Genomic DNA, 18,622 nt, shown 5'->3' on the forward strand with positions numbered 1-18,622 from the left:
TATTTACAATCGTTGTCGAATCACATTACTTATATTATTGCGCATAAAATAGTACGCTTACAGACTGACAGAAAGATCGATACGTAACTCCGTTCAATTCATCACGGTATACTATTTTAATGATAATACATAATAATACATCGCTTTAACAATATAAAAGTAGAAATAATTCTTTTAAACGGAGTTTTTAATAACGAAAGTGAAAACAACGGAAGTTGGATGGATATTCTGTGAGATGCACTTCGGCTCCAGAAAAACAATACAAATAAACTAAAAAAGACGTGTGGGGGACAATTTTCAGCTGGAAAATATTTGAAATAGGGTAAGTGATGATATCTTTACGTGGTCATTTCTGTTAGTTAGTGCGATCTCTTGCTGATTAATGTTAATAGTTGATTTACTAGTTGCCACCCAACTGTCAAAATAAGATATGTGTTTTCTCAGGTATGTGTATACACATACCCGGTTTTCTCACCACTGCACGTGGTTTCGACCGATTTGTTTTGCACGTTTTTCTACGGAGCACAGCGATGGCCACGCTTTCAAAATGGGTAGAAGGAATCGAAATATAAAATCAATCGGTTTGCCAATTTCTTTATATTCCTTTACAATTTTATATGTCGTCTGCAATCTATTTCAATTTGAGATGGTTTAAAATTTGCAATTTGGTTGAGAGGTAAATAACAAAATTGTTAAGCCTTTGAAATAGAATTGTGACTCTTATTATCCACCATACCTGGATTTTTAAAAAGTAGTTACGTTTTAGTTATTTTTAGAACTTTGTTTAGGAAATTTATCCAAAAAAGGCAGTTGAATAAAAACTCATTTGTTGTCTTATGACAATAATTTTCTGTGAAATGTTGCTAACTTGACCTTGTATATGTATATAGCTTTGTATTTATTCAACTTAAGGTAGTGCATATCCTTCCTAACTTTAGATTGAGATTTTGTAAATTAGTGTAAAAATGTATTGGTTTTAAACCAAAATATGAATAAAGCACACACATATTGAATGTCAAAAATATGTTTATGTTATTCTATCCGTCTTAAGCTTTAAAATGATATATAGTTTGATCATATTGTACCACATTGAATGAAGAAAAACAAAAGCGAAGTTTTAATGAATTTTATCCCCCCCATGAACCTTAAATTTACTAGAACCTGTGACAAACACATCACTCAAGTTAAAGTCGCGAACAAACATAATCGACACCGAACAAAGCACGTGCAGATATATAGCCTGGCATAAGTTCACGTGTCATGTAAGTCTATCACCACGTGTCAAACACTATTCACTCGATGTAAAAATCAGAGTCTATCGCGATAACCAGTATATAAGCATCTGGAATCGCAATGCAAGGCAACTCAGGGACGCAAACAATCAACAACTATACTTCAGAACTTGGCCATTGTTTTTCTACACGATGGGGTTTGAATGTGATGGTATTTAAATATTTTCTTAAAATTTATTATCAAATTTCATGAAATAATTGTGTTCAATTGTGGACATATTCGCTACACAACTTTAATATAACTAAGTGTTCAAAAGCTTACAAACCAGATGAACACGACAACGTATCTTCCATATTTAATGATTCGATGCATAAATTATATGTCCAAAGCTTAACAATTGGATAATTAACATATGATATCTGCCATATTGATTAACAATTCTCGATATTTCGTTGTTGATTATAAATAAAATACATGATATGAGCAATTAGCTCGTTATGGAGTTTTTATGGGCGAAAAACATTAAAAACTGCGAAAATTGTTAGAATATAACATTTTCAAATTATATGTGTGGTATTTAAAAGACAAGCATAGTTTACTAAATATGCGATGCGCTTATTACCATTTTTTTTACATATATTTACAAGTAGACTTGCCGGCAATTTTATAAGTAATTCAGTTTGCATAGATTGAACTTTTTTATATTATAAAATTTTATTTTCAGATTTTTCTTCTGGCTACTCTTCCGGTAACGACTCGGATCACGTATCTGTGACGTCATATGATTCACTGACGACAAGTGTCACATCGTCGTCTGTGGACAGAGTATCCCCACCTCAAACCAGTCTTTATCTCGAATCACAGTTTCAAAGTGCGCATGCGTTGTGTGAGGATATGCAAATAATCCTCGCGATGCCCGAGATGTGTGACGTCACGTTCCTAGTCGGAGCACGTGAAGTACCCGTTCACGGATTGAAAGCAGTTATGGCATCTAGAAGCAGGTACTTAGGTTACATCAACATAAAATTCATTTTTAATCTGCACATGTTAATAAAATATTAATAATTGACAAATGAAATTAAAACTACTTAGTATTTCATGCTATTTGTGTACTTCATATCTTCTATTTTGTTTACAGAATTATGTTTGAGCTCATCCAAAAACACATACACCTCAGAATAAGCGAGCAATCAAAAGTCACCAAAACTAAAAAGATCAAAGGCAAGTCCCCTGTCGGACTTTCTCAGCTTTCATCGGAGAAACTGAAGATCCCAATTACGAACTACGACGCCGAAGTGTTCCGATTGCTGGTTGAGTTCATTCATTGCGGGGAGGTCAACATTAATGAAGACACAGTAGCGGGTCTATTCTGCGGAGCAACTCAGTTTGAAGTTCCGGAACTTCCCGGGGCCTGTCTGGATTTCGTTGAAAGATGTGTAAAACTGCGTCGCACTGAGAATATCCGATTTCACGCAGAGTGCTTCAAGTTTAATGCGGCCGCCAAGACACTTCTAGATAAGGTTTGATATATTTACTATATTTAAGTTATTTGCATTGCACGAAAATAGCATTAGCTCTTTTATTTAGCATACTCTTTGATATTTAACAAAAATGTCCAATCATTCTTGCATATTTAGAAAAAATATAGTTGTTAGTAATAACATTTTTCTGGCTTGAACCACTGAACATTTATCATTGACGTAGTTTTGCTATACACGTATTTTGTAGGTTTACCAAATTTCGCCTGAACGGTGTAACTTACTACGGAAAGAGACGTCAGTTTGAAGATTTCATAACAAACCACACACGACGTCATCGACATTTCCCGGAGCGGATATGAACTGAAGTGAAGTCCTTGAAATCAGTGCCGGTGATTAGTACTACTGGGTGTCACGCAGACGAAACTCAATTGTAACATGTCCTCCATTGTGCAGAACTCTGCACGTGTTACATGCTGAAGATGGTTATCGTTGTTAGTGCATAATTGTTGTTTAATATTAGGTTTATAAAATAATAAATTAAACTCTACTATTGTGAAGATGCGTTTTAATTTGGAGGCATTTTAAAACATAATTATTGCTGATTATGAATGGATATTTAAGCATGGTTGTTTTTTGGAAAACTGGACTTAATGCATGTGTGTTAATGTCGTAACAGATTAGTCTGTGCACTCCACACAGGCTATTCAGGGCAAACATATTACCCCGAGATTTGAATTTCGTATAGAAAAGACTTCTTACAAAAGAAGAATTCCCTAAAATCGGAAAGTCACGTCTCTAAAAAGACTGCGGTCTTCATAAGCTTTTCTGGGGCGACGCTTAATGAACATGCAATACGCCCAGTTTTACCAGAACGAGGTTCATTTAATAGCGCAGCAAGTGAAGATACTTTCTTTTACTGGTCCAGTCAGTCCGATTATCTATGCTCTCAATCCGCTCATATCAACAAATTTTAGGCAAAAAAAACATTTAATATATGTCTGTTAAAAACGTTACAAATTCATCTACCAACAATTAATATTTCATGTCAATACATTCTCAAGCTGTATGGCGCCAATAAGTGATTTAGGTAGCGGCAAATCTCGCGCGTTTTCTGTTATATTACCAGGCATAGATTTCCTAATCGCAAACATAGTCAAAATAAACAAACTCTGAACTGAACACGCCCTTTGCCGAAAGTAGTCCAACATGACTGGTTCGCTGTTGAACGAACCCGGCGGTGCTTGTGACCAGTCTGTAAAATATTTTACACGCGTGACATTATATCCGGAATCAGCTAATAAAATGGCGACCTCAAATGCGCCGATGTCAATAGCGAGGTGAAAGACGTCAGTGTTATAATCGAGTTCTCCACGAATCACTCGGCCTTTCCGGTAGAGATCGCTCGGCCATTGGAGAAGGATTTTCATCATTCGGGTATCCTTATGCCTCGTCGCGATCTGCAATGGCGTCACTCCGCAGTAAACTGCAAACACAACATGAGTTATTATTGATTTTCACTATGTTTTAGAAGCCCTTTCGATGTAAAATTTGAATTACATATTAATGTTGGTAATTATACAATATTTTGGCGAAAATCCGTTAACAAATATCTCGACAATATTAACATGGCAAGCTTGCACTAATGATCGGACATCCGCTTGGTTGTTTCCTTCATTTGCATTCGGTTTCATTTGTGCATGTTTTGCATGAGTTTAGTAAGGTCTTAACTGAATACTTCGTAAGTAGAGATTCAATTGATTTAAATCTTTTTTCCATTTAGGAAAATAATGTATTCAACGTTACGGGATTACATTTGTGTATGCATATTTTTACAGTAAGGACCAGGTTAATATAATGGCGAGTTATATAACGTGATGTTATTATATTTTTTGTATTGATATGAAACTTTTAACGGAATCTATAAAAAGACACTAGATTGTTTTACTCAATCAATTGTTTAATAGTCGATTATAAGATATGATTATTTAACGAGTTAAACAAACAACACAGCGAATACAATATTCAGGTGACATTTAGCGCTTATTTAAATTTTATTTGGCATAAATGTTTTATGAAAAGTGAACAAATATAACGTTATCACACTGTTCCACTCACATCCGGCGTTCTGGTGCGCTCCATTGTTCAGGAAGTACTCTACGAGTTTGCTGTATCCGTACAAGGTTGCCATACAAAGGGCGTTACTGTGCTCGAACCGACACAGGTTCAGACTCGCACCTGACTTGTATGGAAAACATCAAGTTATCCCTACCCGCACATGTTAAAAGAGCACAAGTTAATCAATCGGTTTCAAATTTAATTTATATTGCTTTAAAGAAGCATGCCTTTTATCAGGAAGAAAACGCAGCCAATTTTCGCACACGTGTGATTCTTGTACAGTCAGGAATTATTTACTTGAATATCTAAATGTCATAACAGGTGTTAACTAAGTGTCATCAAATTTAAACCAATATAAATGAACAAAAAATGTCGCATCAATGATTGCATAACACGTCGCTTTGTACACAGTATACATGTACCTGAATAAGCAATATGCAGATAATCATGACGTCATCGTCCACGTCATTGCCTGTCGCCCTGTGATACCACAGCAGGGTGGTGATTGGACAGCGCCCCCCGTTGTCAAGCACGTTGGGATCGGACCCCGCGGATAGCAACGTCTCCACCACCTCCACGTGCTTGGTGATCATAGCGCACTGTGAACATGTATCAACTTTGCATTATAAATATTACCACATATATATGCGCATAGCTCATGGTCGAAATGTATCAACAGTATTATCATTATTTATCTTACCACATATACATGCCACAGAGATATATTAGGTATCGAGTGAGCTCGAATTGATTAAATATTTAAATACTTTTGAACATATTTATTTATATTGGCATATTATATATGCCTATATAAAAAACTTTATTTTCTAAAAGGTGATTTGTATGTGTTGAATAATTATTTTCAAATTATGTTTCACCTGCAGGGCTGTTCGAGCCTCCCGATAGCACTTCAGGTTTGGGTCGGCCCCTGATTCCACTAGAAGACGTACCATCTCAAGCATGACGTCAACCTCCAGGGATTTGTTGCCGCAGACGTGAATCAGTGGCGTCACTCCGTAATCGTTACGAACGTTGACGTCAGCGCCGTAACGTAACAGAACCTGGCGGGATTGGGATGCGGATGACATGTACACGTTTAGTATTTATCGTGTATGAACGTTTTAAATATCGTTTTATTTTTTATATTAATGTTTCTTTCCATGTTCGTTCTTATGATAAAATAATAGGGAAGTGAACATCCATGCGGCTGTGAGAAATTTACCATACATAAGTAAATAAGATCAATAAATGTACACAGGGATAATATTGTTCAAGTGTAAACCTTTATATAATTATTATCTTCATTTTTACGACTTGGTTTACAGAGACACTCTCGAGCCGGATTCATAGGAAGAACTTGTACTTAGTGTCTTTAGAATGATTTTGGGAAAGTTCTCTAATCTGAGTAGAGTCGAACCGATCGCAAGGCGGACACATTATTCCTGACTTCACCGTATATTTGTATTTTTTGGCAGTTTGTTGTACAATCTCAGATTGTTTTTCAGTTTAATACATTATTCTAAACGTTTCCACTGAAATCCTTATGGGGCAAAGATTGATTTACTGTAAAATAATTTATATTGCTTGGCCTGACATTTTGAGGATTTAAAATAAATTACTTTTTGGTGGATACGTCAGTTCGTGGATTTCTTTTATTGGAGAAAAGAAGAGGAATTTGCGTCGGTCATTTTCCGATGTGTTTGTGTTACATTCGGGGACTTCCGGTCAGTTTCCGATGTGTTTGTGTTACATTCGACATTCGGTGATTACCGGTCATTTTCCGATTTGTTTGTGTTTGTGTTACATTCGGGGATTTCCGGTCATTTTCGGATGTGTTTGTGTTAAATTGCTATCCACGAAAAAACCCACAAAAAAACAATAATGTCCATGTAATGAAATGACTTTACAGTATCTGAACCAAACTTGAGACAGTCGATAGATCCCACGTTGTATAATCTAATGTCGCGTAATTACACATTGTTCGTGGAGAACACACAGTAACAAACAAAGTTCATTTCTGTTTTCATCGAGATTTATTTCTGTTTAATAATTTCTAACACAACGCTTCTAATGTTCATGAAGTACAATTTTACAGCGCGGCGGCCGACATGGCCACCACGTCAAATAGACGTGACAAATCTCTAACCGCAGACCTTTCTTATTAACTAAAACACTGCATTTTATCCCCAGGATTATTTACATAAAATCTACTTGTAATTTCCATTGGTCATCAAGGTCTGGGCTTATTACGGATTGGTTGACTTATTAGAACGTTCTAGAAGGAACAATCTATTCATGTATTTACTTGCTTGCCAAATGCACTAAAATCTAATCAATTTATATTGGTTTAGAGTAATCCCGTTACGTTCGTCAGTACTATAACTTTTGTACCCCAGACAATAGGTGACCTTTTCATCTGTGCTGTTTGTTGACCATGTGTGTTACTTACAATCTCGTATCTATATGCTGACTCTGGACTCATTGTGTTCTTATTTGGATTTAATCTTAAATCAGGTCTGACTTTCCATTTTATTGATTCCAATTATACCCCACCTGAGTGTAAACATATTTGCGTTCTTACTTTAAATAAATCTTAAATCAGGTCTTAGTTTTGCAAATACCTCCCAAGGTGTATTATTAAATTCTCAAACTTCATCTTAACATTGCCTATACATATTATTGAAATATCCCCTTATTAATTTCCGTCATAAGAATAAACTCATTAGAATAAACGATATGTTATAAGCTGTTACATGACACAACTTTCCCCTTATTTTAATTTTTTTAATATTTTATGATATTAAAAAAATTATTTATGATATTAAAAAAATATTATTATTATTATTATTTTTATTTTACAAGCGTCTCTGCTGAAATAGATAACATAAGTTATTGTTACACAATATAAATGTAAATCGGTATGTAGCGGAGTACATCATCTGTTGGTCGTTGGCCTTCAATACGTCTGGTGTCGTCCATGTAGTGTTGAAGTCGTCACGTGGCGAATACGATGTTTATTTAATGTCATTGCCGCCGTCTTGAAGATAAGCCGATTGTAGGTTCGTCCGTGAAAATTGGAATGCGTTTGTTGATTCAGCTCTGCTTTCCGCTGTTTAACTTGCGTCGTCGATCGTCGTTTCCGTTGTATTCATCGTTGTTGTTGTTTTCGTTGTCGTTTGTTGATGGTCCCAGCGTCTTCATTTCTCTCGGGACATTAAGATCTTCTATTGGCCATAATGCTCACGAGGTATTAACTATAGCAGTGTTCTCCTTGATGTCTTAGGCCTCGGAAGTATCATTCCAAATGCGTTATCTACGCACGTCAAACAGTTAAACGGCTGCATCTTCCCTATAGTGTTTAACGTCACAGGTATTGTGTCCAGTGTTGCGTCACTTGTTGTCCTTCGAAAACGTCTGGCGTTGGGTCTTCTTTTAGCAATAGAACCAGGTATTCACTTTGAGAGTAAACACCGTGATGTTCCATCCTAATCATGTTGTTTGTTTCTTCTATTCGTTGTGGAAGGCGTTGTCTCGCGAAGTCGCTCTTCTTCGGCGTTGTCTTCAAATCTCGATCTTTCATCTGCGTTGTGGTGATACAAGTATCAGTTGTTCAAAATCATGGCAAACATTTATAAATATCCCCTTAAGTTCCTCTTAAATACCGTCATGACAACTTAATAGAACGCCTTAGTAAATACAACCTTTATTACACCAATTACTATCGAAACACTCCTTTAAACATTACATAACAGTTCGATATTTTACGTACGTGCTATCAGTAAATTTGTGACAGGTATGCGCTACTTTATTTACCTAGGGTATTGCACTTTAAACAGACATATCGCGTTCGTATCTTAAAATCACTAATCTCCTGTGTATCATTATGTACTTAATGACCCTTTCTATCGACATATGTACCTGGGCGCTCTTAAATACGCGCGTCTCTCTAAACAATTGTGAAATTTTTGATGAAAAAGGGCAGACTTTTTTCAATATGCATTCATTACACCAGAACATTTATCGGTATACTTCAAATTTCAAGTCTTGTTCTCCTAATGAACTAATCCTATAAATCTAATACAATAAGTATTCTTCCACCATGAGTAAATGGTAGGCTTCCATCATTTCGCAAATGATAGGCTCTCATAAACCTCTATGTACCTTATAGAGTTTATTTAATAACAGAAATTTAATGCGCATATATCAGTATATTTTAACTGCACAGTTTTCGTGACAGAACACATTAAATTCTTACTTAAAATTACTCAAGACCTTCAATATTACCGATACCCTACATACATTTGCAATAAACAAAATTTCGTATATACATATTTACATAATATTTTTTTTAAGTGTCTGCCCTATTCATATTCGCACTCAACATTATTTCTCTTATAAATGTGTTTACCCTCCTAATTTCTTTATTCTATGAATGCATGAAACCATAGTCAAGTATACTGATTTTGTGTACGTCTCTTAATTCCCATTTATGTGCAGGTTTCTATTTCATATCTTATATAAAATGACGTCAAAATCGGATACTCTCTAATGTTTATTCCTACCTTATAAGTTCCTTTAATATAATATCAAAATATTAAACTGCCTTCAAAATTCCTTAATTATAAAAATGTATATGCCTCATATATCTGTATTCCTATAATGTCAAATTAATGAAACATTCTTCAAATATTCTAATTTCCTCATACGTTCAAATTTCATGAAAACTTGCAAAAATATCAAAAATTTAAAAAATACCATCAATTACAAATGTATTTATTTTATGCAAAAATGTGTCCGCACATAATTATATATTCCAATAATACAAAAAATATAGAAAACTCTTTAAATACCCTCAATTATTTGTGCGCATCTAATTTCAGTATTTCTAGAACTCATATAATTATGTCAATTTCAAATACTTTCTTATTCATTTATTTTATTCTCAATTTACCGATATTTTAGAAAAAATACTGATCAATGAAAAACTGTATTGATTTTGATATTTGCATAATTTTTCCGTACATGATTTATCATTTCTTTAACACCTATCTACGTAAAATTCTTTAAAACAATTCTTAAAAATTTCGTTGTCATAACGCCTTTTACTTTGTATTTCTTACTTGATAACATTTTAAATAAACCCCTGTTTGCCATAATTTATGAAAAAACTGACCGTTTTCCAAGTCGCGTTGTTTTTTTGATCCGTTGGCCTGTGATTCCGTATAGTGTTGTTTGTACTCCGTTTCCCAATGTTTTTCAATGTTCGTCCTGAAGTCACGGCAACCATAAAATGTACTGTGTCGCGTAATTACACATTGTTCGTGGAGAACACACAGTAACAAACAAAGTTCATTTCTGTTTTCATCGAGATTTATTTCTGTTTAATAATTTCTAACACAACGCTTCTAATGTTCATGAAGTACAATTTTACAGCGCGGCGGCCGACATGGCCACCACGTCAAATAGACGTGACAAATCTCTAACCGCAGACCTTTCTTATTAACTAAAACACTGCATTTTATCCCCAGGATTATTTACATAAAATCTACTTGTAATTTCCATTGGTCATCAAGGTCTGGGCTTATTACGGATTGGTTGACTTATTAGAACGTTCTAGAAGGAACAATCTATTCATGTATTTACTTGCTTGCCAAATGCACTAAAATCTAATCAATTTATATTGGTTTAGAGTAATCCCGTTACGTTCGTCAGTACTATAACTTTTGTACCCCAGACAATAGGTGACCTTTTCATCTGTGCTGTTTGTTGACCATGTGTGTTACTTACAATCTCGTATCTATATGCTGACTCTGGACTCATTGTGTTCTTATTTGGATTTAATCTTAAATCAGGTCTGACTTTCCATTTTATTGATTCCAATTATACCCCACCTGAGTGTAAACATATTTGCGTTCTTACTTTAAATAAATCTTAAATCAGGTCTTAGTTTTGCAAATACCTCCCAAGGTGTATTATTAAATTCTCAAACTTCATCTTAACATTGCCTATACATATTATTGAAATATCCCCTTATTAATTTCCGTCATAAGAATAAACTCATTAGAATAAACGATATGTTATAAGCTGTTACATGACACTAAACCCACCTTGAGACAGTCTATAGATTCCACGTTGTATAATCTAAACCTACCTTGAGGCAGTCTATGGAGCCCACGTCGACGGCGATATGCAAGGCGCTCTTTCCGTACTTGTCTCCAATGTCCACAATGCCCGGGTCGTGCTGCAGGAGCAGCGCCGCGATGTCGTCATACTGGGTGATCATACAGTACATAAGGGGCGTCTGGTACCACGTGTCGCGGATGTACAGATTGGCTCCCCTCTCTAGCAGAACCTGAAATACGTACCGCGTTTTCGGATCATGTATTTACACGTCAAACCATCATGATTCTAAATAGCGTCATCAACGTACTTATTGGAGTTGTTTTTTAATGCACCGCACAATGGTGCCGAGCTTCTCTGTGTCTAGCATGCAGTTTTTAATAAGTTTTTTCACTGAGCCGGGGTATATCTGGGAAATGAAAATGAGCCTTGCTTTGGGAAAACGGGGCTTAAGGGATGTATGTAAAGTGTCGTCACAGATAAGCTTGTGTAGTGCGCATAGGCTTATCTGGGACGACATTCCGTCTTTATGGTAGTTTTTGTTTAAAACAAGTCTCTTTAAACGAAAATATAGTTAAGGTGGAAAGTGTCGCCCCTGAGTAGCCTGTGTGGGTTGCACGCGCTTATCTGGGCCGACATTTTACTTACATGCATTAAGACCCGAATTTGCAAAATCAAATTCACACGCTTGCTATAGACGGAGAAGCTGGCTTTACACGGGATAGAGTAGCTTTAGATGCCAAGAAATATAAGTATAAATATTTTCCGGAATGTCTTTCTATATCGCTCTAATTTGAGTTCATGCTTCGTGGAAAGTTAACCTCTCAAACTTTCACGCCATTGTTTAAAATCATAAATATATTATATGATTAGTTCGTTAATACTTCTAACTTGATATTAACACGTTTGGACATGACATGGCATGTTTTGAATATGAGTCGCGCTATGAGAAAACGGGGCTCAATACATGTCCGTTAAGTGTCGCTCTACGCCGAGACTGAATTTTTGTTTATGAAAGACTTCGTTTAAACAAAAAATGCCAAAAACCTGGAAAACATCTTCCCTGATAGGCTTATGTGGATGGCACGTGCTTATCTGGGGCGATACTTTCCGCACATGCATTGAGCCCTGATTTCCCACAGGGAGGTTAATACACAATATTACCTTCACACAGTCGTATCTCCCCTTCTCACAGCACATGTGCAGGATGGACTTGGCGCTGATCAACGTCATGTCCTGGTAGTACTCGTTGACGTCGGCGCCGGAGTCTATCAACTGACGTAACGTCGTCGGCTCGTTGTTCTGAACCGCCATGTACATCGCAGCGTCCATTGTGAGCAAAGTGTGTCTCACTCTGAAGGCACATTCGTATTTTTTTCAAACGGTAAGACCATTTGCTATTGGCTATAAAAACCACGAATCGAAAACGTGTATTGTGTCCAAGTTTGCACTTAGCCTGGTAATCCGAATAAATAGTGCATATTACTACGCTGCACTAAATAAGAACATGCAAAATAAGGAATATTTTTTCCACGTTAATACTGGTGCTTTTTATTTCATTTCGATAGTCTATCAAGATTTTGACGTTACACAGAAAAAATCAATCAGTCATGACAAACTATTTTTCGTTTTTAACATGCGTCGTGATGCTATATTGATATTCGTCGTCCGCAATATCTGTAATGCACACACGAAGGATAAACAAAAAAATAAAACCAGATGAGGTTTATACTTATAGAACAGCACAAACTACTCAAAACAATAAATACAAATTTAAATAAATACAACGATGCATTCAGCATAAAAGTTATGATTCAAGCTAATACTATAAACGCAATAACATGCGGGTCTCTATTAACTAAATATTATGGTTAGAATAACTCGCGCGTGTAAATACTATGTTACATATTTATGACAAATTTTTTCGCGTTCGTATGTGAATGATTCATATCGAGTTTATGATGTTTCCTAATTTGCATTTGCGAACAGACTGACGCTACAGAGCGAGGTCATTCGTTCTCAAAATATATAATCTCTTTTGAAAAATTATACACGACGCAATTTATAACAGCGATCGAAAAATATATAAAATAAAACAATATAAAATAAAAATGTACAGAGTGTGTTCATATGTTTTACAATTTAATATTGTGAAGAAACAATCGAGCGTCAAAACTTCAAATCGCATACACCCCGAACGGCAGTCTGCTCATTTGCTTTTTAAGAACTGATTTCTCTACCAGAGGAAAATGGGATAATACAACACGGCCTATTGAACACGGGAAGAACGGCCTTTAAAACTTGCTTTAATTAAGCGGTGAGTGGAAAACGATACATTAATGTAAATAACTTGTACATTTTGTACTACCTAATATGTTAATTCAATTGATTTTGTAGTGTACGTGTTTGTCTAACAAAACGCTGTATAGCACATTTTTACTCTTGTACTATGTTCATGGTTTCATCCTCCAAATTGTATGTACAATTTAATAATTAAATTCAGTACATCCATCATTTATACATGTGTATATTTGTCGCGCAAAACCTTAATAATGTAGTTGCATATTTTGTAATTTGCAAAGACGTGTTTGTCGAATTTTTATATATATTCAAACAATTGACTAATCATTTATTAGTCGAACAAAACTCTTTATAACAGTTGCATATTTTGTTATTTGTTTAAAATCACTCAAAATGTATTATTATGTTTGTGATAAACCTTACGCGATCAAGATAACATTTAGCTAAATGCAATTATTTTAACGTTGACATAAGTATATGTTGATATATGACTAACTGTCTGTCTGTCAAAAATGTAAATAATAATGTAAATGTAAATAACTTTATTCAACGAACACTAACTTCATTAAATGTGAAACTAGCATTCAACGGTAAAGCTTGAAAATTAATTAGTAAAAAAGGAGTAATTTCACGAGACAGGCATGATTTAAATCAGTTTTTGATTTATTTTAAAGACGTGTTAAGTTTTACTTAGTTTTTAGCCGATGTAATGTTGGAACTTATTTATTCGGGTATATTTAGGAGTTATTTATCCAACATTCGATTACCTCATAAGAAATATCGAAAAATGGCTTAGGCAGCCATACCGATTTGTTTTAAATTAAACCATAAATCTAATGGTGCACGCCGGGTATCCGGATACTTTGATAACAGATGGCACTTCGATACCAGAAAACAACAAAAGCCACACCCCAGAGATGTGTTCTTCAGCTGTTTTGCATTTATGTTCTGTTAATTTGATTTGCAGACACGTAACATTGTTTGGTCGATTAATGGTATAGAACTTCGTATTGCGGAGCAAAAAGTCGTGAAAAAAAGTGGATTATAAAACAAAAGATAACATTTTATCGATTATCGTCATGAATATGATGATCAGTACGTTATTCAACAAAATACTTGGAAATAAATCAAGAACGTGCCAACTAATCGTAATAAAATATCAATATGTCCATTAATTTTACATGTTAAATTTTAGTTGAATAACGTATTTGAAGAAATAAATATGTTTTAAGAGTCGGATGCCAAACTTTCATGGACGATTATTTTACCGATCATCTCAAAGTCAATGGCACTTCGATTCCAGAAAACTCGACACTTTTTCAGTCAGATATATCGAGGTGTATTGGCCGCTTTAAGACCCCTTGCTCCCCTTATCTAGAGTCCTGCTATAAGTTCAATTGAACACAGTCGTGTTGATCCACATGATCCGTTGTATTTTTAATTCTCTTAATCTCAATTTACCACTTAAAAAAGTTTATTATTTAGACAATTATTTTCGGTCGTTACTTGAAATATATTACTTCAGAAATAAGCATTTGAATCTTATTTAACATTTGCAGTTATAATATTAATAATATAAATTAATAGTAATAAGATTTTTGAAAACGAACAACGCCATTGGTTATATTTACATGTGTATGTAATTACGTTATGCATAGATTCCCAATGTGTCGGGCTTGACAATGCAAATTGATTCGTATTTCAAAATGTTTGGTAAGAATGGCCATAATATACATATATGCATTTCAGGTAGAAGATAAAACTCGGTTATCAGACTGCCCAATTTGTTGAAAGTCTCTGTTATCCGAAGTGCCCTATATCGGGGATCAAAGTATCCGCAACTTCATGAATACCACCTATTAAAACATGCTCTATCTTTGTTTATATTTCAATGAATATTATTAAAACGTCAGCATTTGAAGCACAGTGATTACTCTACATGCTGGAATATCAAACCATTTCTTTTAATATTTTTAAGTAGATTTATTTTGTTGAAATGTTTACTGTTCATCCAGTTTATGTTGTTTTCCGACCGAATTTTCTATTTTTTGGGGGGAAAATCTACCATTCTTCCGTGATGTTTTCTTTGCAATAGAAAAGGACACACCATTTATAAACTCGGCCATTCGCATTGTCTTAAAAAACTTATCTTTATGATATAACTTTAAAAAACCCCGACGAACTTACCTCTCGCGCCTGGCTTTTGTTGTTATCTGGTATCGAAGTGCCATCTGTTATCAAAGTATCCGCATACTCAACGTGATGTTGTTTTATTTAATAAAATTCATATATAATCAAGAAATTCTTATCCTTATAGATACCGATCTTGCGGCACTAAAACGTGTAACAATATGTCTTATAGACACATAATTATGAGAAGAATAATGGGTGAATATCCCAACAGTTTATATATGTTATATTTACAAGACCCGGTTTAAACGAAAATTATTCTCCATTGCACTAAACTCTTATTTCGTCTATGTTTTGGTACCATTTATTCCGACTGTCTTCCAGAGTGGTGTGTATTTTGCGTTGCATCTGTGCCACATATAGTTAGATCATACATATAAATGTCTATGTAATTTATCACGGCAAAGTTATTCGCAGGCTTATGTCCAAACCGACTTTTTGAAGGACCAAAAGTACATATTTTAACCCATTCATGCTTAGTGGACTCTCCAATCCTTCTAAATTGGATCAATTTGTTTCCAAAATTAGGGATGTCTAGTATGTTTATTTCTATATTCAGAATATTTCTTACAGAAATTCCTTTAGGCAAACAGCGTAGACACAGATGAGACGCCGCATCATGCGGCGTCTCATCTGTATCTACGCTGTTTGCCAAGGCCTTTTTTTCTAGACGCTAGGCCTAAATGGATTTATAGTTTGACTAATACTAATACTAGTGCAAAAAAATAAATAAATACACACAACTTGTTCACGTCAATATTAAAAAAAAAATGCAAGAATTCCATTCATTTCATCTGGCCGACGAGTTTTTTTATCCATATTTCATGGAAACATCGAAACTATAACAACGTTGAAAACCTAGCTTACACAGCTTAGCCGAACAAGAATGCATATGAGCAGTGCTCTGTGAAAAGGGGGTTTATTTAATAGTGCTCAAAGTGTCGTCCCTGATTAGCATGTGCAGTCCGAACAGGCTAATCAGGGACGACACTTTCCGACTGTATGATATATTTTCGTTTTAAATAAAGTCTCTTCTTAGCAAAACTCTAGTTTGGGCGGAAATTGTTGTATCTGATTAGCCCGTGCAATCCGCCCAGCCTAATCTGGGACGACACTTTATGCACATTTAATAAACCCCCTTTTCACAGAGCACGGTCCATATATTACATCCAAACAAATAATGACTTACTTACTAACAATAGTCGAAATAATGCGTTTATTGTTTTAAAAATATTATATATTTGTTAGTCAAAACATTTTATTGCATTTAACAAATACACTAAAATAGGAGGTATAATTGGAGTGAGTATTTGTTTTACACATACTTAACATACTTTTGACACAATACTGTCTAAACAACTGTTTCGTTCTGCAGTGTAGCGGTTATTGTCCCAATGCGAAATCATTTGTAAAATGATAATCTCACGTTACGTGACGGTAATGTACGGACTCCGGATAGTTCCATCTATAATCTCGCCCTTCTTTCATCAAGGGCAACACTAGACACACGAAGCGATACTTGATCTTTTTCCTGACAGTCGCGGCGACACACGATATGTTTCTTGACAGTCGCAGCGACGCACGATATTTTTAACTCTATATATCGACTTTTGGGCTACCTACACAAGGTCGATATATCGAGTTAAAAATATCGTGTGTCGCCGAGACGTTCAGGAAAAAAGATCAAGTATCGCCGCGACTGTCAAGAAAAAGATCAAGTATCGCTTCGTGTGTCTAGTGTCGCCCTTGATGAAAGAAGGGCGAGATTAAAGATGGCACTATCCGGATTCCGTAGTAATGTGACTTAATCTATTGATTCGTGCTATTTCTTCGTAGACCCCCACCTACCCTCAACTACAAACAGCAGAAATCTATGGTATTTAACCTGGCTGGTCAATATGTTATGAAAAACCGTACTTTTGCACCTAGACATGAATAATACATTCAACATCAAAATTCAAGCAATGCCTTCAGAGCTCAGCATTCCGTTTATGTACAAAATATATATTACAGAAACCGAATGTTGTGTTGACGATTGCAATCACGTGGTCAAGGAACACTCGAATACAGTTTACGCCACGCGGTCAAACAACAATGGCGGCCTAATTGTTCAGCATCTTCCGATTAGACGCATTTTCAGGTCTTACTCGATTAATTTGACTGATTTGATCTGCAAAACACACCACATGTCAATGCTTTATACCAACGAACTGATATACATGTTAATACTATGATTCCTTCACAAAGTTGAACATTATTGAATTATATCATGGCATAAATATGTAACGACGCTGTAGACTTTCCATAGCTTCAGCGAACTGGCAAATTTAGTACTATAAAAGCGGTTGGCGAAAATTCCTTTAGCTTGTAAATATTTAGCATGCACATTGCTGTAAACAAACTCATACAGAAAACAAACAGTCATAATATGAATGGTATATAACTAACGCTTACCTTGTATAACTGTTTCACGGAAGTACACAAACCACATCACTATGTTCCGAAATGCCTACCCAGATGAATTGTAAACAATACACATGTTATCTACGGACGCTCGATTGTGGCTTCTCTATCAATACAGATAAACAAAAACGCGCAGCTTGTCTGCAACACCAGCATCAACATATGCATAATTGAGACGCGTTCTGAGAAAACTGGGCATAATGTATGTGCGTAAAGCGTCGTCCCAGATTAGGCTGTTCATTACGCACAGGCTTATCAGGGACAACACTTTCCGCTTTTATGGTATTTTTCGATAAAAGGAAGTCCCTTCTTACCGAAAATCTTGTTAACACGGAAAGTGTCGTCCCTGATTAGCCTGTGCGACTGCACAGGCTAATCTGGGACGACACTTTACGCACATGCATTACGCACATTTTTTTCAGAACGAGGCTTAATTTCAAATTCCAAAACTAAAAAAAACACAAAAACAATTGCAAATAATAGATCCTTATTAATGTAGAATATATTACGCAATAAACTTATCTAGCAAATTGCTTTACGTTTACAATATGGAATGGAGCACAGAATGCGCTTCCATATTTACTTGATCTAAATAATTTGCACAAGGTCGGTAAGTGTTTACAGGCTTACCTGGAACACTGATAGACGTGTATTCAAACACGCGCATCTTAGACACATGCCAATGCATGTACATGTATTTAGATGAGTAAAGTAATAAG

At 35.3% G+C, this 18,622-nt stretch overlaps 2 protein-coding genes across 3 annotated transcripts in view; one reads left to right on the forward strand and one right to left on the reverse strand.

Annotated features, from left to right (window-relative positions):
• Positions 1-1,424: 1,424 nt before the first annotated feature.
• On the forward strand, positions 1,425-2,759 carry LOC127835617 (serine-enriched protein-like). Its single transcript, XM_052362054.1, has 3 exons — positions 1,425-1,443; positions 1,958-2,234; positions 2,372-2,759. The coding sequence occupies exons 1-3, from the start codon at positions 1,425-1,427 to the stop codon at positions 2,757-2,759; spliced, it is 684 nt and encodes a 227-aa protein (XP_052218014.1).
• A 991-nt stretch (positions 2,760-3,750) lies between these two features.
• Positions 3,751-18,622, reverse strand: part of LOC127834966 (ankyrin-1-like) — a 43,080-nt gene continuing 28,208 nt past the window's right edge. The window contains exons 1-7 of one of the 2 annotated variants that reach the window (XM_052361126.1): positions 17,895-18,016; positions 12,114-12,303; positions 10,981-11,181; positions 5,708-5,890; positions 5,252-5,428; positions 4,830-4,953; positions 3,751-4,197 (exon numbers count right to left, since the gene is read on the reverse strand). In XM_052361126.1, the coding sequence (XP_052217086.1) occupies positions 3,755-4,197; positions 4,830-4,953; positions 5,252-5,428; positions 5,708-5,890; positions 10,981-11,181; positions 12,114-12,281 (1,296 nt within the window). In that variant the 5' untranslated portion in view covers positions 12,282-12,303; positions 17,895-18,016 and the 3' untranslated portion in view covers positions 3,751-3,754. Of the gene's footprint in view, positions 4,198-4,829; positions 4,954-5,251; positions 5,429-5,707; positions 5,891-10,980; positions 11,182-12,113; positions 12,304-17,894; positions 18,017-18,622 lie in introns of those variants that run through there. The other variant, XM_052361125.1, reaches the window with a different exon arrangement.

The sequence above is a fragment of the Dreissena polymorpha genome, chromosome 6, assembly GCF_020536995.1.
Source record: "Dreissena polymorpha isolate Duluth1 chromosome 6, UMN_Dpol_1.0, whole genome shotgun sequence".
NCBI classification, from domain to species: domain Eukaryota; kingdom Metazoa; phylum Mollusca; class Bivalvia; order Myida; family Dreissenidae; genus Dreissena; species Dreissena polymorpha.